Below are 22,722 nucleotides of genomic sequence, written 5' to 3'. Positions count from 1 at the left end.
GGGCCAGGGAGGGCTGGAACTCTCGCCACATTTCATCTCCATGCAAAGACAGTCATTCCTTCCTGGGGAACAGAGTTCGGGGTGAAAGCAGAGCCTCGCGCGGCCTCCTCAAGGCCCGTCTTTGCCAATATTTGAGGACTGAAATTTGGGCACCAGAGGTTTCTCCAAAAAGAGGAGGAACAGGAGGAAGAAAAGGGAAGAAAAAAAAAGGGGAGGGAGGGAGAGAGAAAGGAAGGAAGGGAGGAAGGAAAGAAGGGACGTAGTAAGTTAGTTAGTTGGGTGCCTGAGGGGAAGGTCTGAGTTCAGAGCAGGAGGCAATCATGGAGAACTTCCTGGAAGTGGCAGCACGTGTTGAGTCTCCTCTGCACAGAGAGGGATGGTAGTGAGCCGGGGGCGATGAGACAGACACTCGAGGATCTCAGGGCCGTACGATCCAGCGGTTCTGTGGGAAGGCCCTGTGGTGTGCGGAGAAGCAGCGCAGTGGTCCAGCTGGCCTGGGAGGGTTCAAATTCAGGCTGGGTCTGCTCTCGGCTAGAGGATGTCCAGGGTTGGGGAGCTTTGGAGACAGGAAAGCGGACCTGTCACTTGCACCCCTTTTCAAAATCTGCCCCCCACCAGCAAGGTGCCCTCCTCTTTACCCCTCAGCAAAGCATCGCCAAGTCAGCTGCCCAGAAAAGGCCCCCCCGGTCCTCCTGCCCCCCCCCCCCCCCGAGCGCTGCACCCAGCCCTCTGGAGCAGCCGCCGCGCCAGCTGGAGCCTGTGGGGAACACGGAGGAACAGCAGGCCATGGAGACAGTGTCTAAACACAGGGCCTATTTGGGGATCGTCTTTTATTTTTAGTTTGAAATGGGTCCACCCTCCAGCATTGTAGAAGCAGCGCACTGGGCCAGTCCACAGCAGCACGGTCTCATCACTCACTTGCCACCTTGGAGATAACCTGGGGGACTCAGTCTGCCCATCCACGAACGGGGCGCTCGGGGTCCATCCCGTCGGCGGTGGGGGGGCGGGGGGGGGCCAGCCCGCCTGGTGGTCAGCCGGCGTCTGGCTGGAAGGCGTGGGAAGGGCTTTCTGGCTGCAGGGAGCCGCTTTCCGACAGCCGTCCGAGACGGGCCAGTCCGCTTCAATTTCCACTGATGGTGTCCATGTGCCATTAGAGCCAATTAGGAGAGCGAGGGAGGCAAGCGTTTGGCCCCGGGGCACGCGCTGGTGGGAGGTCGCTGGGACAATTCGATTCCCCACCAGACAAATGTGATTACTGCTGCAGCCCGGGCCCACCCCCCAGAGGGCCAGGACATAAATGGCCAAGCGGGAGGGCCACGCTCACCCGGCCATGCAGGTCCCCAGCCCCAGCGTGCGCGAGGCCGCCTCCATGTACGGCACGGCGGTGGCCGTCTTCCTGGTCATCCTGGTGGCCGCCCTGCAGGGCTCGGCGCCCCGTGAGAGCCCTTTCCCCTACCACGTCCCCCTGGACCCCGAGGGGGCCCTGGAGCTTTCCTGGAACGTCAGCTATGAGCAGGAGACGGTCCACTTCCAGCTCCTGGTGCGCGAGCTCAAGGCCGGGGTCCTGTTTGGGATGTCGGACCGCGGCCAGCTGGAGGACGCGGACCTCGTTGTGCTCTGGACCAACGGGAACAGGGCCTACTTTGGGGTAAGTCCTCCGCCCTGAGCTTGCCCCTACCCGGCCCCCCAGCTGGCCTCCCTCCTACACTTACCTTTCTCAACCCTGTGTCCCAAGCGTGGGTGTCTTGGGGATGCCAATTCGAAGACAAAATGAGGAATAGATGCCTTTCATGGTCCTTGACTGCACCACCTAAACCACAGCGCGCCGCGTGCCCAAGGAGCATGGCCGCAGAGGAAGGACACGCACGCACATAAATGCACCCTATCCCCCCCCCCGGGAGTGCAGACCCCACATTCTCCACTCGCACACACGTGCAGGGCAGCCACACCCTCCGACGTGGCCGCGCGTGACCAAGCACAGTGCCCGGCACGCACGCCAGGGCCCAGGACGCGGTGCTGCAGGCCTAGCTTTGCAGGAGGTGAGCTGAGGGGCACAGACCCGCCGGGGTGGGACAGACCCACGGAGCTGAGCTCTTGACTCCTTGCCTTCGAAATTCACCCCATCCTGGCTGTAAAGGGTGGAGAAAGGGAGAAGTTTCCTTTCAAACCAGAGCAACTTTGAGGCCTCGACGAAATGAAGGGAGGTCCCAGGTGGGGGCCCAGCCCCTAGCCACCCTCACGCCCTCCTCCCCAGATGGGCCTGAGCACAAACCCCTCTCTCCTCAAACACACACATAGGAAGATGAAAAATTTTAAGTTAGAGAGTACTTTCTTTACCCGTGAACAGAGGGTTTGTTACTCCATTTCGTGGGAGAACCTGGCAGCAGCACCCAGTCCGGAGAAGCGAGTCTGACCTGCCTCCCAGCCACTGTGTCCTCCTCGGAAGAGTGGGGGGCATCTCTCTCTCCGCTTCTCCGGGTTTCCGTGCGTTGACACCAGCCGACAGTGGCTGATATTTCTGCAACCTGACTGTGCTCCATTTAATCCCCGTGATAACTCTGAAGGAGGGTGTGTTGCCCGGTTCACAGGTGAGGACAGCGGCTTGGACCACCCAGGTAGGACGGGCAGGAGCCACCTGGTTGGGGCAGATCGGCCCCTGGGCTGCCCTGCCTTCCACGCACAAGGGCACTCAGCAGCTGCCGCGGTTATGGCCAAGAAAGACCCGGGGCAGCCGTCGGAGTTGTTCCTGGAGGGAGCAGCTGGTCCCCAAGGACCAGCTCCTCCTGGGGCCGCTTCTCCAAGCTGCCAAGTGAGCAGGGACTTCGCCCCCCTGCACTGAGATCAGTTTGCACAACAAATTCCTGTGCAAACAAACGCCAGGCTTATTTTCCCTCCTTCAGCAATATGTTCCACAAATACATTCGAGATTTCCAGCTCAAGTATCACCGGCGGACTTTCTGCCTCCGAGTTTGAAGTGAGTCCTTCTGCAAGCCAGCTGTGGCCCCCGGCGGGCGCGGCACGGAGGCGCTTTTCTCGAGGGAGAATTCCTGCAAAATCTTGTGTGGGTTGCTTTTTGCTCAAGGAGATGAAGAAAACATGCTTGAGCCCTGGAAGCAGCGTTTAAAAGAAAGTCCTAAGGCCAAGGACCCGTGGCGCTCCTGAGCGGGAGCAGAGGCCTGCTCGCTGGGGGAGCTCGTCCCTCCCAGCCTCACCCCAGGGGGATTTCTTTCCCTGAGCTGTCCTGGGGCCCTGGAGCAAGGGAAGCAGCTGGGGGGAGGGGGGTCAGACAGCCTGGGGGAATGCAGCAGGTCTGTTTCCTCCCTGGGCCTCAGTTTACCCTCTCCAAGCAAGGCTAGGACTGGGTGAGGGGAGCAAGGTGCCTGGGGTGTAATTTTTTAAAAATTTTTTCTCGATTGATTTGAGAGAGAGAGGAAGAGAGAGGGAGGGGGAGAGAGAGAAGCATCAATGCAGAGAAGATCGATTGGCCGCCTCCTGCACGCCCCCACTGGGGACTGGGCCCACAGCAAACCACCGACCTCTTGGTGCCTGGGTCAGCACTGAGCCACACCGGCCGGGCGCGGGGGTGATGTTAAGGCCGTGCTCCCTCTCAGAGGTGGGCGAGGGCAGGATGGACACCTGTGAGAAGTGCCACCCTCAGCCCAGCTTCTCCCTGGCCTGCTCCATACGGCTCCTCTCCCTGCCTCCCCTCTGCAAGGCTCAGGCACCGCCAGGACCCCTCCCTCTGCAGCTCAGCGGGAGCAGTATCTGTCTAAGGCCCGTTCCCAATCACGGCACTTTCTTAGCAAGACAGGTTCCTGGGTCCCACCCAGGGGTCTGGGACTCCGCCAGGCTATCCAGCCCGGAGCCCTGGGTGGCCCTTGAGAGCCCTGCCTCAAGGTCGCAGCGGAAGTGAGGCGGTGGGTGCTGTCTCCAGGCGGACGCAGGAAGTGGGAGCGGCCCCTCACCCTGACCGGAGCCCTCAGATCCACCCTCAGTGTGGCTGACGGAGCAGTGTCGTGGGAGCAGCCTTGTGCTCGGGCTCGGCTCCTGGTGCTCCGAGCCTGCTCTCGTCCCCGCAGGACGCCTGGAGTGACCAGAAGGGACAGATTCACCTGGACGCCCAGCAGGACTACCAGCTGCTGCAGGCACAGAGGACCCCCCAGGGCCTGTCCCTGCTCTTTAAGAGGCCCTTCAGCACCTGTGACCCACAGGATTACCTCATCGAGGTGGGTGGCAGCCGCGCCAGCACGGGCTGGGTTAGCACGCATGTCCGGGGGCCAGTGAGCTCAGAGAGGACACCAGGGGGGCCCCCAGAGCAGCGGGGTGAGGACAGGCGGCGGGAGACCTTCTCTGCGCCAACCTCTGGCCCTGCAGAAAGTGCTCTTGCTGGCACAGACGGCGTGGTTCTAGATGGGGGTCCGGCCCCACAGCCTCTGAGCTGGGACCGGGGTGACCTCGCCCCGGCAGTGTCTCTCCTGGTTCAGCACCTCCAGGCGGACTCTGGAGAGAGCCCAGGAGACCTGGTTTCCCAACCTGGCCCTGTTGCCAGCGTGTGAGGCTCAGGGCAGAGCCCTCCCTCCTCTGGGCCTCAGTCCACCTGTCTGCAAAGCGCAGAGGGGACCTGCATGACCTCTGAGGGCCGCCAGCTCTGTCTGGGAGTTCACAGCCACCGCAGATCCCAAACCACAGACTTCACGCTCTCCAAGGCCCCGCGTCAGGGAGGAAGGGCCCGCCTTGCCCTTGCAGACAAAACCCTTTCAACCTTTATCCCACTCTGACATCGTCATCTTGTGTAGACTTTATGGCACGGTAGTGACGTGGGCTAGCGGCATGCCGGAGGTGGGATCGGAGGCTGGCAGGGAAGAGCGTGCCCAGAGGTTCGTGGCGTCTTGGGGGCCGCGGTGACATCAGAAGAGGTGTCCCTAGAGCAGGGTGTCGGAGTCCTCGCCCTCCTGGCCCACAGTCCCTGAGGACGAGGCGAAGCAGGCAGAAGACGTCCCGAGGACTCTGCAGGGGTGCACCGTGGCCGCCTGGGCTCAGCTCAGAGCCTCCTGCCTGTGCTGAGTCACCCCCTGTGGAGAGCAGCCCCCAGGGCTCCCAGGTCCATGTGGCCACAGATTCAGAGAGCAAACTGCCGCTGCATATAAACCCACGCACATCCACGGGCACCCAGAATCCACGTCAAGTGTCTCCCACACCACGTCCCACACATCCACAGCGGCACGAGACAGCCAACCCAACTCCTGCCTCTTGGGTCTGCCTGTGGCCTCTAGCTTGGCAGTGGCCAGAGCCTCCTAAGTCTGCCCTGTCCAGTACGGGCTGGTGGCGGCTTAGTGGTCAGTGTAGCTCTACAAGTTCAGTAGCAGGTGTCACCTGCCAGGTGAGCCTGGGCCGGGACCTGGCCTCTCCCGGCTCACCAAGGAGCCCTCCTCTGGCGTCTGTCTCGGCTGCAGGACGGCACCGTCCACCTGGTGTACGGGGTCCTGGAGCAGCCGTTCTCGTCGCTGGAGGCCATCAACACCTCGGGCCTGCAGACGGGGCTGCAGAGGGTGCAGCTGCTGAAGCCCAACATCTCCACCCCGGAGCTGCCCGCGGACGTGCTCACCATGGAGATCCGAGCCCCCAACGTTGTGATCCCCGGCCAGGAGACCACCTACTGGTGCTACATGACCGAGCTCCCCGAAGGCTTCTCCAGGCACCACATCGTCATGGTAGGCGGCCCGGACCAGTGCTGGGGGCGGGGGGGCCTGCAGAGAGCAGCTCCGTCCTGGGAGCTGTCCGTGGTCCTGGTCGAACCAGGTGTCCTTTGATTGCCTGAACCCTGGGCACCCCTGACCTTCCTGCAGCCACTGGTATGGTCCAATCCTGTGGCCCTGCTCACTCCCCACCTCCCAGGGCCTCACACCCCAGCTTCCCAGCCTGGACCAAAGGCAACTGATGTCTTGAGTTCTGCACCCTCCCCTGGGGCTGTCTGTCTACCTGTCTGTCAGACCACCTCCGCCTTCGTTGAAAAGCAGCTTAACTCACAACACAATTGCTCTAAACACCGCCCCCCCCCACACACACACACACTGGAGATAGAAAGTAATGACAGTAGCTGAATGTCCAGCCCCTGCCTGGCCTGGGGCAGGGGAGGTGGATCCAACCCCATCACCACGGGAGTGCCCACAGCACCGGGCATCATCATCCCTGTTCCCAGGAGAGGCGGTGGAGCCCAGAGAAGCTGTCTGAGTGCCCAGAGTCCCACCGCAGGAAGTGGCCGGCTGGGCTCACAGCCGTGTCTGGCTCCTGGGCTCCACCTCAGGCGGCCTTTGTGTCCCTGTCCAGCCCCCGCCACATTCACACAAGGACAGCTATTTCCCTGTCTCCACCTCATCAGGAGAGGGCTGGCCGGGTCCTCCTTTCCTTTGCTCGGTAGCTCTTCACGGGCTTCTGACAGATTCCGCCTGGTTCTAGGTTGGTGCCTCTGCCCTCAAACCCCTGAACCCCAGAAGTACCCCTGGAACAGCCCTCCCATTGTACAGATGGGCAAACTGAGGCCGGCGGAGGAGACCTGCTGGGCCAGGGCCCTCTGCAGTGGGGCGGGTGGGGGGGCGGTGTCCGCGGCCCAGACTCAGTGTCCCCGCCCCCGCAGTACGAGGCCGTCATCACCAAGGGCAACGAGGCCCTGGTGCACCACATGGAGGTGTTCCAGTGCGCGGCCGAGTACGAGAGCTTCCCCCGCTTCAACGGGCCCTGCGACTCCAAGATGAAGCCCAGTCGCCTCAACTACTGTCGCCACGTGCTGGCCGCCTGGGCCCTGGGGGCCAAGGTGCGTCCCCTCCGGGCCTCCTCCACCCTCTGTGTCCCCCACTTCTCTGTTCGAGAGGCCCCGAGGAGGGAGCTCTGCTGGTTGCTCCCGAGGCCACCGGCGAGGGCCCACCCCAAACATCTGCGGTGACCTGGGCGTTGCCTCATTCCGCTCTTCTGAGCCTCGGAGACTGCCCAGCCTCTGTGATTTTTCTGTAAAAAGGCAGAGAAGCCCAGGAGCCGTGTTCTTGGTGGCACTGACCAGCGTCCCCACGGGACCTGGAGGGGTTTGCACACAGAGTGGCCCAGGCTAGCTGGCCTCCCCGGGCTGCTGAGACTTTCCTTAGCCTCCTCCGAGTCCAGAGAGGCCGGGCAGGGCTCGGGCAGTGGGCTGGCCGCGGGGCACCAGCACCCGCTGGTGATGAGCTGCCCGTCAGCGGGAGAGTGTCCTTCTCATCCAGCTGCCCCACCTCCACCGCCCACTGCAGCTCAGGCCCCAGAGGTTGTGTGGTTTGCCCTCCGGGACCCCCTCAGACAGCGGGTCTGCCTGCCGGGACCTGGGGACCTGAGTGCCCCGCACCTCCTCCCTCTCCTCCCGGCAGGCCTTTTACTACCCAAAAGAAGCTGGTCTTGCCTTCGGCGGCCCCGGGTCCTCCAGGTTCCTCCGCCTGGAAGTTCACTACCACAACCCGCTGAAGACACAAGGTAGGGCTGCTGGTCCGGGCCGCCTCGCCCCCCTCGGACCCTGGTGCTCCGCATGGCCGAACCCTGCCTCCTTCCTCCCGCTCTCTCTCTTTTTTTATCCTCACTCGAGGACATTTTTGCATGTATCTTCAGATAGAGCGGGAGGGAGAGAGGGAGGAAGAGAGAGAAACATCAATGTGAGAGACACACATCAAGTGGTTGCCACCCACACGACCCCAACCGGGGCCGGGGACGAACTGCAACCGAGGTACGTGCCCTTAGCGGGAACCAAACCTGGGTCTGCGGGCCGACACTCTAACCGCTGAGCCAAACTGTACAAGGCTCGCTCTCTTTTTGAAAAAATGACACTTCCTTCACTGTGGAAGTCAGGGGCAGAAATAGTGGGAGACAGCAGATATCAGCCCCAGGCTGGGCCAGGCCCGTCCTCCCAGCTGCGTGACCCTGGGGGGGTGACCATCACCCTGCCATGTGCGTCACCTCCTGAGGCCAGATGAGCTTGGGCACAGCCCCTCCCCCGTGGACGTGGGCACTGGGCCGTGTGCCGCCCACGGCTGCCGTGATTTCCTCCCGGCGGCTCCGCCAGGGAAGTAGCTACAGCGCGGAGAAGGGCATAAGTCAGCTTGCTCTCAGCGTGAGACAGGATTTACGGCTCATTTAAAACCCGAAGCAAATGGGTTTCTGAGAACTCCTTAAGCGCCGGGGAAGGGTGTCTCTCCCTGATGACCTGGCTGTATTTATGGAGCCTTCACCCAACTCCAGGTTGCTCCTGTCACTCGCTGATCCTGAGGTGGGCTGCTTCCCCATAAATATCGAAATTGCACGATGACTTCATTATTGAATCCCTGTCTGAATGGCAACCAATTGCACCTCCCTTTTTATTGTTATTCTCTGAGGTAATCAGCCCAGTGGTGCGGAGGCTGAGTTTGCACGTTGCCGGGTGGGGGGTGAGGAGTGGGAAGGGAGGGAGGCAGAGGCAGGAGGGGAGTCCTTGGCTCCACCCCCGAGGAAAGGAGCAGGGAGCCACCGGCCCCCACAGAGCCCTGGGCTCCGGCCCCAGCTCAGTCCCTCCCAGACCTGTGATCTTGGGCGGGGTTCTCAGATCAGGCTCCGAGCCTCAGTTTCCACGTCTATAAATTGGGGATGATGACTCTTCCCCAATCTACTTGGGCTCTCCACCCATGTCCCAGGTCCACTGTATATTCTGAGGGGTTGTCCAGCCCCCTTTTTCTCCATGGGGCCCTCCCAATGCTCCCCCCTGAAGGTCACAGGACCTTGTCACTGACCGGCTCCAGGCAGGAGAAAAGCTTCATGGCCCAGTGGCTGTGCCTGTGGGAGGCAGCGACCCCGGGGCTCTGGCCCTCACCTCCGTGTGACCGCCGGGAGGCCGCCCAGGGAGGCCCGTGGACTCTGCAGTTAGCAAGAGCTGGAGGTGTGGCTGGACCGTGATGGGTAGGAGCACCGAGTTCTCCTTGGGAAGAGGTCCTTGACTTTGACCTGAGGACCAGAGAGGGGCAGAGACTTGCCTGAGAGCACCCAGCACCCCGCTGACAAGCGGAGCTCTGGACCGTGTGCAACCGGAGGGCGGCCCCCTTCACGCCGCCCTGCTCCCAGGGTCCGTGCCTCTGCTCAGGTTTTCCTGAGATGCCCACTCGGTGGACACCCTGGGTCTGCCTCGATCCTGCAGGGCCGTGGTCCCAGGGGTGAGGTGGGCTGCCTCACAAACCAGGCTCCTTAAATTTCCTTGTCAACTTCAACAGACAGATGTACTGTCCCTTCCCAAACTGACGAGGGGCTGCGGCTCCTCCGAGCGATGGGTCTGCGGATGGTCCCACGGCCTCCTCTTTGCCCAAACCTCACCGACAGGTCGTCCTGCGGACCGATTCAGCCTGGGTTCCTTTGCACGTGGGGTAGGAACTGCAAAGCCTTTTGCAGAGGCGTCGCTAGCTCCCCAAATCCACTGCACGCGCCTCGCCGTGAAACAGTATGGTTGCAGTTACCTGCCTCAGGGCAGTCTGTCTGCCTGTGGGGAGGGGAGGGAGCCTTCGCTCACCTCTGCCCGCCTCCTCCCAGACCGGCGGGACTCCTCGGGCATCCGACTGTACTACACAGCCACCCTCCGGCACTTCGACGCGGGGATCATGGAGCTGGGCCTGGTGTACACGCCCGTGATGGCCATTCCCCCGCAGGAGACGGCCTTCGTCCTCACGGGCTACTGCACCGACAAGTGCACCCAGCTGGTAAGTGGCACCGTCCTGGTCCCCTGCCGAGGCCCTGCAGGTGGCAGCCAAGGAAGGACAGCTGGGGGGGCTGCGAGTCCTTCGTCCTTGGCCCCTGCAGCTTCCTCGTGGCCCCTCTCATCTCTGCGTGCCAAGGAGCCGGTCAGCACGGCACCTCCCTCTCCAGCGACGACCCGGCGTCCACTTGGCCTGCACTGTGGGCCAGTCCTGCCAGGCACTGCAGTTATTTATTTTAACTTCATCTTTTTTCCTTTACGTTTTTCCTTTATTGATTTGAGAGAGAGAGGAAGTGAGAGAGAGATAAAACATCGATGAGAGAGAACATCGATTGGCCGCCTCCTGCACGCCCCCCACTGGGGATCGGGCCCACAACCTGGGCGTGCGCCCTGACTGGGAATCGAACCGGCGACCTCTTGGTGCAGGGTCGACACTCAGCCACTGAGCCACACTGGATGGACCAGGCACTGCATTTTAAAACGTTCACATATTCCACGAGTAAACCTGACCTGCATTCACCCCTCAAAACGCCGGCAGTGGAGCTGGGGTTGGAGCCCAGCCCAGGGCTCTCTCCCGCTGCCCGAGGCCGCCAGTGAGTGGCCCTTTCGGCCCCTTCCAGACTTCTCTCCTGCCTGCTTCCCTGTGCCCTCCCACGTGCCATGTTTGAAAGAAACTAGCAGAGGAGTAAACATGTGTCCTGTGACTTGCCTTTAACTCCGCCCCCCACAGCCTGCCCCGCCCACCACAGCCTGCCCCGCCCCCACAGCCTGCCCCTCCCACCACAGCCTGCCCCTCCCACCACAGCCTGCTCCGCCCACCACAGCCTGCCCCTCCCACCACAGCCTGCCCCGCCCCCACAGCCTGCCCCTCCCACCACAGCCTGCCCCTCCCACCACAGCCTGCCCCTCCCACCACAGCCTGCTCCGCCCACCACAGCCTGCCCCTCCCACCACAGCCTGCCCCTCCCACCACAGCCTGCCCCGCCCCCACAGCCTGCCCCTCCCACCACAGCCTGCCCCAACCCCACAGCCTGCCCCTCCCACCACAGCCTGCCCCTCCCACCACAGCCTGCCCTGCCCCCATAGCCTGCCCCTCCCACCACAGCCTGCCCCGCCCCCACAGCCTGCCCCTCCCACCACAGCCTGCCCCGCCCCCACGGCCTGCCCCTCCCACCACAGCCTGCCCTGCCCCCACAGCCTGCCCCTCCCACCACAACCTGCTTTCGGTGTGGACTCCACTGGCAGACCAGGGACAGCCAGCGCGCTGCCCAGGGCGGACAGTCCCAGAGAGCCCTGTCCCCTGCACAGGGCCCGTCCGAAGGCAGGTCAGCACTTAGACCCAGAGCCAACAGTGGGAGCACCCAGCTCCCACAAGGTGTGACTCCCCAAATACTGCACCTGGGTGCCCGCTTGCCTCCCCAAGTCCTGGCCTGTGCTGACTGGCACCCAGATTAGTGTCCAGTTACCAATGGGGAGGAGGCTGCAGGGAACCCTTGTGCATAGGGGTAGATTTCTAGGCATGAAGTTGCTATGCCAGACTAAGTGAGCTTAAACTTGACTAAACCTCCTACATACCCCCAAATCCAAGGACTTTTTTTTGCATTTATCTTCAGATAGAGCTGGAGGGAGAGAGGAAGGAAGAGAGAGAAACATCCAAGTCAGAGAGACACATCGAGTGGCTGCCACCCACACGCCCCAACCGGGGCCGGGGACAAACTGCAACCAAGGCACATGCCCTTAGCAGGAACCAAATCCGGGACTCTCTGGTCCATGGGTCGACACTCTAACCGCTGAGCCAAACGGCCAGGGCTGCTTTGTCCAGCTTTTCCGGGGGGCTGTCCATCTGCCTCACTATTGGTCCTAGCTGTTTGTGTGTTGGAGGGTGGATATTGCACAGCCTGTCGTGAATGTTGCAAACACTTTCTCCCACGCTGAGCCTGTGATCCTGAGAGCAGCCCGCAGGTAGGTGTTCACACCCCATTTCTCAGCTGGGCAGACGAGGCTCGCTGGGGTCTCCGTGCGGCTGTGGCAGGACGGGTCTGTCTGCCTCCAGAGCCGTGCCCGCCACGGCAGAACGCTCTGTGGTGCCGTGCAGCGTGGGTTTGCCTGCCCAGCGACTCGATGCGTTGGGATCTGTTCTCTCCGTGGGCTCCTGAGCTCCCACGTCCCCTGACCACTCAGCAAGCAGAGCGTCCTCAAGCTGAAGGGGGACAGCTATCAGCCTGCGCTGGACACATGTGCTCCTGCAGGAGACCTGGGGCGAGAAATCGTCACCACATCCGGCATCTGACCTGCTTTCTTGTGTCCCCAGAGCTCCCATCAGTGACATCTTTTGCTATGCAGAGGACTCCGTGGCCAGGGCCTGGGGCTGGAAAGTGAGCTCCGGGGGGGAAGAAGCTGTCGATAATGACAAGGGCGGGGGCAGGAGCTGGTGCAGGTCAGAAGTCACAGAGGTGACATCAGAGAACGTGCAGAATGCCCAGCATAGGTCACTCAGCGACGGGGCGATGGCACCGGCAACCCCCTGAGCAGCCAGCGGGGAGCCGAGACAGAGCAGAACACTGTGCTGCGTGGCGGGAGGTGACGGAGTTGTGGGGAAAACACTTAACCATTGTAGGAGATCTTCCAGCTGCACGAAGCTAACACTGGGTTGGAAAGGACGCCCATTGCTGGGATATTCCCTCGTGCCCTGACGGTGAAGCCAGGCGCCTGGCCGGGAGGGCTGGCGGGGGCTTCTGTGCAGCCGCCGACAGCGCTGCTGGCCACGCCCGGAATGCCAGGTGACCGGGACCGCCGGGGAAGGCCGCCTGGCCGTCGTGCCCGCAAAGCGAGGTCATGCCGCGGGGCACCTGGGAGCTTGTGGTGCTGAGGTGTGGCAGCCACTGAAGGGGACCACCTAGTACAAACACTCGCGTCCACCGGACGCGAGGGACAGGGAGGCGCCAGCACACGCTGCCACAGCCCTGCCCACAGTCACTCTCCTTGAGGTCTGCGGAGTGAACACAGGGACCTGTCGGCTCTCAGGGGCTCCGGGGAGGACTGAAGGGAAGCCGTCCACACCCAAACCCGCCCCTGGGGCTCCGGACCAAGCTGCTGTTGGGAAGGACGTCACACTTGGGGCAGCTCATTCCCTCCCGATGGGGGTCTGACTGATGGGGAGAAAGACCAGGCCCGGGGATGCAAATGCTCCGGGAGCAACTCAGCCTCTCTGCCCTGCGGCCCGCAGTCCGGCGCTGGCCGCCCCCAGAGGGCAGCGGCCAGGCCCCCGCGTGGTCAGACCCTGACCGCTGCCCTGCCCCGCAGGCCCTGCCTCCGTCTGGGATCCACATCTTCGCCTCGCAGCTCCACACGCACCTGACCGGGAGGAAGGTTGTCACCGTGCTGGCCCGGGCCGGCCGCGAGATGACCATCGTGAACAGGGACAACCACTACAGCCCTCACTTCCAGGCAGGGACCCTCCCGCCCCGCAGGGCCTGGTGACCCTGTCCCCCAGCAGCCATAGAAACGCCCCATCCCAGGTCCCTGGTCCTGGGCCGGGCCTTCCCCCTGGGGGTTTCATCTAAGGGGGGGACTCGTGGTGGATTCTGGCGGGGGTCCATGGCAGGATCTGGGGGACCCAGCAGCCCAGTGGTGACATCTGTCTTGGAACCCACCTCCTGTTCTAATCCCTCCTGGTCCTGGCAGAAGCCCAACTTAGGTAGTCCTGGCTTCCCCCAAGGGGCTGGGGAAAATTTCTATCCCCGGAGGGCCGGGGAGGAGGCTGAGTTGGATTTGCAGCTCTCTGAAGTCCCCCTTCCCTCCGCCCTCTGCTCTGCCCACCCAGGAGATCCGCATGTTGAAGAAGGTCGTGTCCGTCCACCAGGTGGGTGCCAGTCAGGGCCACAGAGGCTGGGAGGGCCGGAGTGTGGGCCCGGAGGAGAGAGACAGAAAGCAACAGGGGAGGAGGCCACGCGAAGCTCTCTCCCGTGTCCACGCAGGGCAGGGGCGGGGCTGTCCCACGGTGAGACTCAGTGGGACCTCACAGACAGGCCTTGGTCGGGACAGACAGCACCCAGGGTGCCATGCCTCTGTCCACCCACTCAGCCGACAGCAGAAACCGAGGGCTGCAGAGGGATTGGAGGGCGTGGGGGCGCCAGTGATACTTCCGATCACGCCGAAGGGGAGCCCGGCCATGTGGGACCTGCCCGAGTTCACCAAGGGCTGTGCCATGACCAGCCAGTCTGCACAGTCACCAGCCGCCTGCTGTGGCCTCTGTACTAAGGGACCACGGAAGCCAATGGGTAGTCGGTCACTCCCTGGGGACACTCAGCTTGTGACCCTCACATGTGGGGGCACAGGGACCACTGCTGGACTCCTCAGTAATGGACAGATGACTGCATGCACTGTGGCTCAGTCCCACATGGGGACCCAGAGCACCCGCCACCCCAGGTGGGTGGGTGCTGATGGACATCTGCCGGCTTGGCTCCACAGGGGGACGTGCTCATCACTTCCTGTACATACAACACCGAAGACAGGACGCTGGCCACCGTGGTAAGTCACCTGACTTCACCCTGCCACTCACCCCTGGAGCTGTGCAGCCTGGGCTTCCGGTTTGGGAGGACGTCCTTTTCCTCACCTGGAGTGCAGGTTGCTGGAGGGCAGAGGTGCCCCTCCCCCATTCATCTGATAAACAGTGTGGCTGGACAGACAGCAGAGATGCCCTTGGCACCTTCGATTAATGAGTGAGTGAGTGAATGAGTGAGTGAATGAGTGAGTGAGTGAATGAGTGAGTGAATGAATGAGTGAGTGAGTGAGTGAGTGAGTGAATGAGTGAGTGAGTGAGTGAGTGAGTGAATGAGTGAGTGAGTGAGTGAGTGAATGAGTGAGTGAGTGAGTGAGTGAGTGAGTGAGTGAGTGAATGAGTGAGTGAGTGAATGAGTGAGTGAGTGAGTGAGTGAGTGAGTGAATGAGTGAGTGAGTGAGTGAGTGAGTGAGTGAATGAGTGAGTGAGTGAGTGAGTGAATGAGTGAGTGAGTGAGTGAGTGATGAGTGAGTGAGTGGAGTGAAATGAGTGAGTGAGTGAATGAGTGAGTGAGTGAATAGAGTGAGGGAAGGAGTGAGTGAGTGAGTGAGTGAGTGAAGTGAGATGAGTGAGTGAGGTGAGGTGATATGAGTGAGTGAGGTGAGTGGAGTGAATGAGTGAGTGAGTGAATGAGTGAATGACGTGAGTGAGTGAATGAGTGAGTGAGTGAGTGAATGAAGTGAGGTGACGGTGACGTGAGTGAATGAGTGATTGAGTGAGTGAGTGATGGTGAGTGAGTGAGTGCTTGATGAGTGAGTGAGTGAATGAGTGATGGTGAGTGAGTGAATGAGTGGCAGTGAGATGAAGTGAGTGGATGAGTGAGTGAAGTGCGTGATGATGAGTGAGTGTTGAGTGAAGTGCAAGTGAGTGAGTGAGTGAGGAAGAGTGAGTGAGTGAGTGAGGAGTGAATGAGTGAGTGGAATGAGTGAGTGAGTGAGTGAGTGATAGTGAATTGAGTGATGTGAGTGAGTGAGTGAGTGAGTGAATGAGTGAGTGAGGAGTGAGTGAGTGATGAGTGAATGAGTGAGTGAGTGAGTAGTGAATGAGTGAGTGAGTGAATGAGTGAGTGAGTGAGTGAGTGAGTGAATGAATGAGTGAGTGAATGAGTGAATGAGTGAGTAAGTGAGTGAGTGAGTGGATGACTGAATACATGCACTGACCAGCAGAAATGCCGGCAGCCCAGCGGGGCCTGTGCAGGGCTGCTCTCCTCTCCCCGCAGGGGGGCTTCGGCATCCGGGAGGAGATGTGCGTCAATTACGTGCACTACTACCCCCAGACGCAGCTGGAGCTCTGCAAGAGTGCGGTGGACCCCGGCTTCCTGCAGAAGTACTTCCACCTCATGAACAGGTGCGGCTGGGGGAGGGCTGCACGGTCTCCGGCCGCGGCGGAGAACCTGACACAAACCCTGTGAGGCAGCTGGGCGCAAGGGGGGAGTCCAGGCTGGGTTCTCAGAGCAGGGCGGACACACAGGGGCGATGTACCCCACCTCTTCTCGAGGTGCTGGTGGCAGGCGTCACCCGTGGACCCCCACACTCCTTTTCTGCTGAGCCTGGACTTGGCCTGAGAAGCACCCTCCACCCAGCCCGTCCAGGTGGCACGAGCGATGAAGCCTACGAGCCGTCGCCGGTGGAGGCAGGGCCAAGACAGCCCATCAGGAGGCCCAGAGTGGGCAGCTCTGCTGGGGAGGAGGCGGCCTGGGGGCCAGTCTGGGGACCCTGCTGGGCTCCCCTCCCCCCTGCACACCCAGACTGGGCGGCTCTTCCTGTCGCAGGTTCGGCAATGAGGACGTCTGCACCTGCCCGCAGGCCTCTGTCCCTGAGCAGTTCGCCGCTGTCCCCTGGAACTTCTTCAATCGGGCCGTGCTCCGGGCCCTGTACGGCTCCGCCCCCATCTCCATGCACTGCAACAAGTCCTCCGCCCTGCGCTTCCAGGTACCCGGTGCGCAGGGCCCCTGGCCGGTGCCCTCGACGGCTACCCCACGTCCTGCAGCTGCCTGCCCTCTGTGCCCACATCAGCCCCCGGCTCCCAGGGGACCCCAGTAAGGGGGACAGGACTCCCCTCCTAGGAGCTGGCAAGAACCACTCACACAAAACTGTTAGAGCCCTGGTCGGTGTGGCTCAGCGGTTAGAGCGTCGGCCCGCGGACCAGAGAGACCGGGCTTCGGTTCCCGCTAAGGGCACGTACCTCGGTTGCAGTGTGTCCCCCACCCCTGTTGGGGTCGTGTGAGTGGCAACCAGTCGATGTGTCTCTCTCACATCAATGTTTCTCTCTCTCTCTTCCTCCCTCTTTCCCATTCTATCTGAAGATAAATGCAAACATGTCCTCTGGTGAGGATACAACAAAAACAAAAACAACCTAATAGAGAAATCAGGTGGTGTAGACTGGCCCAGACAGAAAGACAGCCTGCGGAGGGACAAGCTGACCGCACCCACGTGGGCAGAAAGGCTCCCCAGAAAGGCTCCCCTCTCCTGGGCAACATCACCTCGCCACATCACGGGACTAATCTCGGTGGTGTGAACAGGGCGCCAGCCACCTCCCCCGAAACCTAAAAATAAAGCGAGGGGGAGGGACGGGGAGAAACCGAACAGTCTGAAACCGGAGCTGGTTTCACCTCCTTATCGGAGACCCGTTTACCCCGGGGCTGAGCGAGGCGGGCAAGGCTCTGCAGAAGCCGGGGCGGAGCCCCTGGGGGCATCCCGGGGCCGCAGTGGTTGCGGTGGAAACACCCCAGCTGCCAGGGTGAGGCTGATACACGAGGCAGCAGACCTGGGTTTGAGGCCACCTGTGGACGGAATGGCTGGCACCCCAGCCTGCCCCCAGGGGCGCTGATTGCTTCCTTTGGGTGGAGACTGAAGCCAGGGTGGGCCGGGGGTGGAGGGGCCAGGATGACCTCCAGCTGAAGACTTGCAAGCAGCCACTGGGGAGGGTGAGTTTGAGTTTGAGGGCGAGAACCCCAGAGGTCGTCGGGGAAAGTGGCACGGAGGTGGTGCCCTGTTTCACCCTCCAGCCTCAGTTTACCTCGTGTTCCTTCCTTGCAGGGTGAGTGGGACCTACAACCCCTGCCAGAGATCGTCTCCCAGCTGGAAGAACCCGCCCCTCGGTGCCCAGCCCGCCCGGCTCGGAGCCCCGCCGGCCCCACTGTGGTCAGCATTGGTGGGGGCAAAAGTTGAGTGGCTGGCCATCGCTCACTCCCCCTCTGTGCCATCCCTGTGGGCTCATGCCGTGCCCCCCACATGTGAAGACCCCATCCAAGTGTGCCCAGGACGAAGGGGCCAGGCTCTGCCCCTGCCTGAGACCACGGTTCCCTCCAGCTTCCCCCCTGCATGGCCGAGAGAGCTTCCTGTTGACCCACCAGGACTGGACTGACCAAGGCCCTGCTCAGCCCCCTGATGCAGAGTGAGGATAACCCAGCGGGGTGGTCGAGAGCCCAGCGCCCCGAGAGCCCTGCCCGTGTCTGGGAGCGACCGTCCTCCTGGGGCGTGAGCCACCCTGACTGCGGGGCAGACGCACCCCCCAGCCCGCTGGCGGTGATGGGTGCTGGTGGGCCGGGTTCGGGATCCGGACTCCCTTCCTGCAGAGCGGTGCGCTTGCCATGGAGGCTCCCCTGCCCACGGAGGAGGACAAGCCACTTAGCTAGTTAGAGCCTTGCCTGGCAAATCACTCTGTTTCAGGGTAAATAGATATTTTCGCCCACCTAGAGGCAAACCCTCACAGCCGCTCACCCCCGGAGACAAGCGGGCGAGGACGCAGGCGCCGATCTGGGCTCCAGCTCCTCCGGGGGGCGGCCCAGGAGCCCCGAGCTCCTCTCTCCTCCGGGAGACCCCAGGCTCTGGCTCAGACCCCCCTCCAGAAGCCCGCTGGCCTCTCGGTGAGGGCGTGACTTGGGCAGACCATTTCACCTTCCTGCCCCTCGATTTTCTCATCTGTGAAGTGGGCTGATGCTGCGTTAGGCAATGAGACAATAAAGCTCACCGACAGGACGGCGTTGAGGGTTGATACAGGGCAGCCTCCCCTCCGAGAAAGCCGGGGCTGAGCGTCCCCGAGGGCACCGTGCCCGCCGGGAGCCGCCTCCTCCTCCCTCCCCCGGAGCTGCCTCCTCGTAAGGCCAAGTTCACTCCTGGTTTCTGCGGGGACTCACAGATTAGCCTCTGTTCAGCCTGTTCAGCAAAACGCTGCACAGCCTCTCGGGGAGAGAGGGGGTGATGGATGGGCCTTCGCGTCCCCCGCCGACACCCCAACAGACGTCAGTAAGCGCTGCTTCTCCTGTGAGTCACTTCATTACACGGAGCAGGCAGGCTCTGCACTGCGTCGTGTAAATCACGCCCGCCACCCGCTAGTCACAGGGCGCGGTGCTGTGGCAGGCCAGGCCCGGCAGCCCGGAGCGCCAGCCCTCGGTCATCCTGATGCCGCGCGTGACAGGTGCGGGAGCGGCCCCTCCCTGCGCGGCAGGCCCAGCTCTGGCCTTGGTGTCCGGCCCCGGGAGCAGACCCCTCCCTCCCTCGTGCCCGTCCGCCCGCGGCCCTGGTCAGCCAGGAGGTCTGCCGCCTCACCACCGGCCCTCGCTGGCCACCACCACTTTGTCCCCAAACACCCGAGAGACACTTGTGGGATCCCAGTCTCACCAAAGAGGGAATTGAGGAGAAATGGCTCGCCCAGGGTCCCCAGGGGATCAGTGGTGATTAGAAACCACACCCAGTTCCAGAACCTCGGCCACCCACAGTGATGCCCTCCCCCACATTTCACACTTCCCGGCTCTCGTCCTCCTGGGACAGCCTGCTGGGTCCCTCCCACAGACGCCAGCGTGCGCACCCTCCCACCCAGCCCCTGGCCCGGACAGCGCCCCCACCTGACTTACCCCAGGGTTACTGATAGAGCCGCCACTCTGCACTCTGGCTCTGTGATAACACTCAGTACGCCCACGACGCACATGGTGTCTGCTCCCACAGACAGATGGGGAAACTGAGGTGCAGAGACCTAACGCTGGTGCTGAGGCCCCAGACAGCAAGCAGCTGGGCCGAGCTCAGGGTGGGGGCGGGGCACACTCCCCCCAGCTGGGCTCCCCCGCAGGCTGCAGGCGGGCTCTGCCCTGGACCACCCGCCCAGGGTGCGGGGTTTTCCACGGGCATTTCGGGCAGGACCCGTCTTCCCGGCTGAGGCTTGGCCCCCCTGCTGCGGGAGGTTTGGCCTCCTTGGCCCCCAGCACCCCCTTGTGACCACCAGAAATAGCCCCATGCCCTGGTGGGGACAGACACTCCAGCTCCCCAACTGTGAAAGGCTCGGCCCCGCCCGCCAATCCCGTCATGCACACGGAGAGACTGAGCCCAGGGGTGCTGGGTGCCCCACTGCGGCCCCTCCACAGACACACCCTGGAGACCCTGAGCTGAGGCTGGGCCACAGGCTGTTCTTTCCTCCTGCGTCCCCTCCCCACCCCCTACCCGCTCACACATGCACCCCACACTCCCCTATATTTTCGGGAGCTTCTGGGATGGAAGGCGTCCACCATGACCCATGACCCATGACCCCCAGACCAGAGCCTGTTTTTGTGGGACAGTCCTGGTAGGGACGTGGGGGCCTTCAGTGGACGGTTCTAGGCTAGAATCCAGGTAGGGACGTGGGGGCCTTCAGTGGACGGTTCTAGACTAGAATCCAGGTAGGGACGTGGGGGCCTTCAGTGGACGGTTCTAGACTAGAATCCTGGTAGGGACGTGGGGGCCTTCAGTGGACGGTTCATAGCTAGAATCCAGGTAGGGACGTGGGGGCCTTCTGGACGGTTCTAGGCTAGAATCCAGGTAGGACGTGGGGCCTTCATGGCGGTTTCTGGCTAGAATCCCGGTAGGGACGTGGGGCCTTCAGTGTGACGTTCTAGGGCTAGAATCCAGTTATGGACGTGGGGCCTTCAGTGGACGGTTCTAGGCTAGCATCCAGGTAGGGACGTTGGGGCCTTCAGTGGAACGTTCTAAAGCTAGAATCCAGGTATGGGGGGACGTGGGGCCTTCAGTGGACGGTGGCTAGGCTAAATCCAGGTAGGGACGTGTGGCCTTCAGTGGACGGTTCTAGGCTAGAAATCCAGGTAGGGACGTGGGGCCTTCAGTGGACGGTTCTAGGCTAGAATCCAGGTAGGGACGTGGGGGCCTTCAGTGGACGGTTCTAGGCTAGAATCCAGGTAGGGACGTGGGGGCCTTCAGTGGACGGTTCTAGGCTAGAATCCAGGTAGGGACGTGGGGCCTTCAGTGGACGGTTCTAGGCTAGAATCCAGGTAGGGATGTGGGGCCTTCAGTGGACGGTTCTAGGCTAGAATCCTGGTAGGGACGTGGGGCCTTCAGTGGACGGTTCTAGGCTAGAATCCAGGTAGGGACGTGGGGCCTTCAGTGGACGGTTCTAGGCTAGAATCCAGGTAGGGACGTGGGGCCTTCAGTGGACGGTTCTAGGCTAGAATCCAGGTAGGGACGTGGGGCCTTCAGTGGACGGTTCTAGGCTAGAATCCTGGTAGGGACGTGGGGGCCTTCAGTGGACGGTTCTAGGCTAGAATCCAGGAGGCCTTTCTCTGTGCTTCTGACCTCAGAGGGGCTGGTCACGGCCCCTCGAGAACCCGAGCACATCTGAGGGCTGAACCCAGGATGGGCTCAAGGTCACCACAGTTGCCCCGAGCTGGCCCCTCGGTCCCCCAGTCCTCTGGTCCCAGGTCTCGCCCCACCCCGCCCCCTCGCTTTCCTCCAGTCTGAGCACTGGGGAGGGAACCGTGACCGGAAAGTGGCTGTTGTGGGGCTGACACTCCACTCCAGTGGGGAGCCGACAGCCACTGGGGGAAGGAGCCAGTGGCGCAGATGGTGGGGTGCGCTCAGTAGGTCAGGAGAGGGAGACGAGGTGGCGTCAGACAGCCTTGCTGAGAAGTGAAGTCAGTTAAAATCCTGAGGGAGGGAGGAAGTGAGTCCCCTGGGAGTCTGGGGAAGCGCTTTCTGCTGGAAAGAACAGCTGTGCAAAGGCCCTGAGGTGGGGACGAGCCTGAGGATGGCGAGGAGGCAGCCTGGCGGAGCAGAGTGGGGTGGGACGGAGGAACAGTGGGAGCCATGACCAGAGCCGGGGTGCGGTGCCCAGGCGAGGGAGGTGGCAGTGGGTGCCGGGGTGGGTCAGGCTCCAGATTCAGTGGGAGGGTGAGCCAGTGAGATCCGCTGGACACTTCAGGAATGAGAGAGGACGAGGGACACCCTCACACTCCTTCCCAGCAGGACGCCCTGCGGAACTCAGCTCGCTGCCCGGAGGCACCGACTTCCGACCTCGGGCACTTCCTTACCTGAGCCCAGAACCCCCTCAACAGCTGCCTGCTCAGCTGGGGCGGGAAGAGGGGGAGGCGGCAGCTATTTAGGGCCCAGGACGGCAGTTGCTAGGAGATGGGGCAGCAGGCCCAGTGTGACCCCAGGCCCCAGAGCAGCTGGGACAGTCATCCCGAGGCCAAGCCCATGGAAGGGGGGCTTGTGAGTCTGCCCACATCAGAGGGTTGGCATGTTTGATTGCAGGGCCAGCCTTGGGCTTTAACCCTTTACTTCGGGAGTGTTCTGGGGCCTTCCGGCACCGCCACGAGCCCCCCAGGAGCCAGCCAGAGGCCAGGGGCTGCGGCTTGGGGGCAGGAGGCAGGCGGCCCGGCTGGCCTTCCTTCCCAGAGCCCGCGGCGCACCGGCTGCTGCGTGCCGTGGAGTGCGGTGCCCTGGCTCCCAGCGGCCAGGCTCTGCCCCTCCCCGCAGCCCAGAGTGCCCCCCTCTCTCCCTCTCTCCTTCCCTCCCTCTCTCTCGATCACGCTCCTGGGCAGGGACCCTCGCCTGGAGGAGTGAGGGCCCTGCCAGGGCTCCAGGGCACCTGCCCCAAGGGCCCTCTTCAAGCTCACTCCCGAGTGACCCAGAGCCAGGGGGGTCAGCGCCCACATCCCCAGCAGTGACTTGGGTGGGAGGTGCTGGCTGTCCTTGGGCAAGCCCTCTGGCCTCCTGTGCACTGTCCCATAAGGCAAGGATGACAGCCCAGGCCCCACCCAGGCTGGACAGCGCTTCCCTGGGGAGCAGGGAGTGTCCTAGACAGGCAGAGCCCCACGGGGAGAGTCCCCAAGCTGACGCAGAGAGAGGGAGCACAAGGGCCCCGCACTCCCCGGTCACATGGCAGGTCAGGCCCACCCCAGGACCTTAGCACATGACGAACTCCTTGTTCACGATCACCTACGTCGGCCCCCAGAGCCTCCTTTGCCAAATGCGTTTGCTGCCACTTTGGTCAGCTGGGCGGGGGACAGGTGTGCCCCTTCCCGGGCAGGTAAGACCTCAGGAAGGCGAGGGAACTGGGGGTCACTGGCTTTCCACTGCCAGGGCCCTTGTCCTCACAGGGATAACGGGCACCTCGTCCCTGCCAGTGGGGCTCTTTCCCGGAGGCCGAATGCTGGCCTCGCTCTGACGCA

General features: G+C 62.5%; 1 protein-coding gene across 1 annotated transcript; it reads left to right on the top strand.

Moving 5' to 3' along the window:
• The first annotated feature begins 1,330 nt into the window (after positions 1-1,330).
• Positions 1,331-17,458, top strand: DBH (dopamine beta-hydroxylase). The gene is made up of 12 exons (XM_036261676.1): positions 1,331-1,648; positions 4,080-4,226; positions 5,454-5,711; positions 6,635-6,811; positions 7,392-7,494; positions 9,565-9,731; positions 13,031-13,174; positions 13,551-13,589; positions 14,198-14,257; positions 15,508-15,635; positions 16,060-16,219; positions 17,327-17,458. The coding sequence occupies exons 1-12, from the start codon at positions 1,331-1,333 to the stop codon at positions 17,456-17,458; spliced, it is 1,833 nt and encodes a 610-aa protein (XP_036117569.1).
• Positions 17,459-22,722: the final 5,264 nt, after the last annotated feature.

The sequence above is a fragment of the Molossus molossus genome, unplaced genomic scaffold, assembly GCF_014108415.1.
Source record: "Molossus molossus isolate mMolMol1 unplaced genomic scaffold, mMolMol1.p scaffold_m16_p_14, whole genome shotgun sequence".
Classification (NCBI taxonomy): Eukaryota; Metazoa; Chordata; class Mammalia; order Chiroptera; family Molossidae; genus Molossus; species Molossus molossus.
Note: the sequence above shows the minus strand (reverse complement) of the source record. Positions and strands in the feature narration are given on the sequence as shown.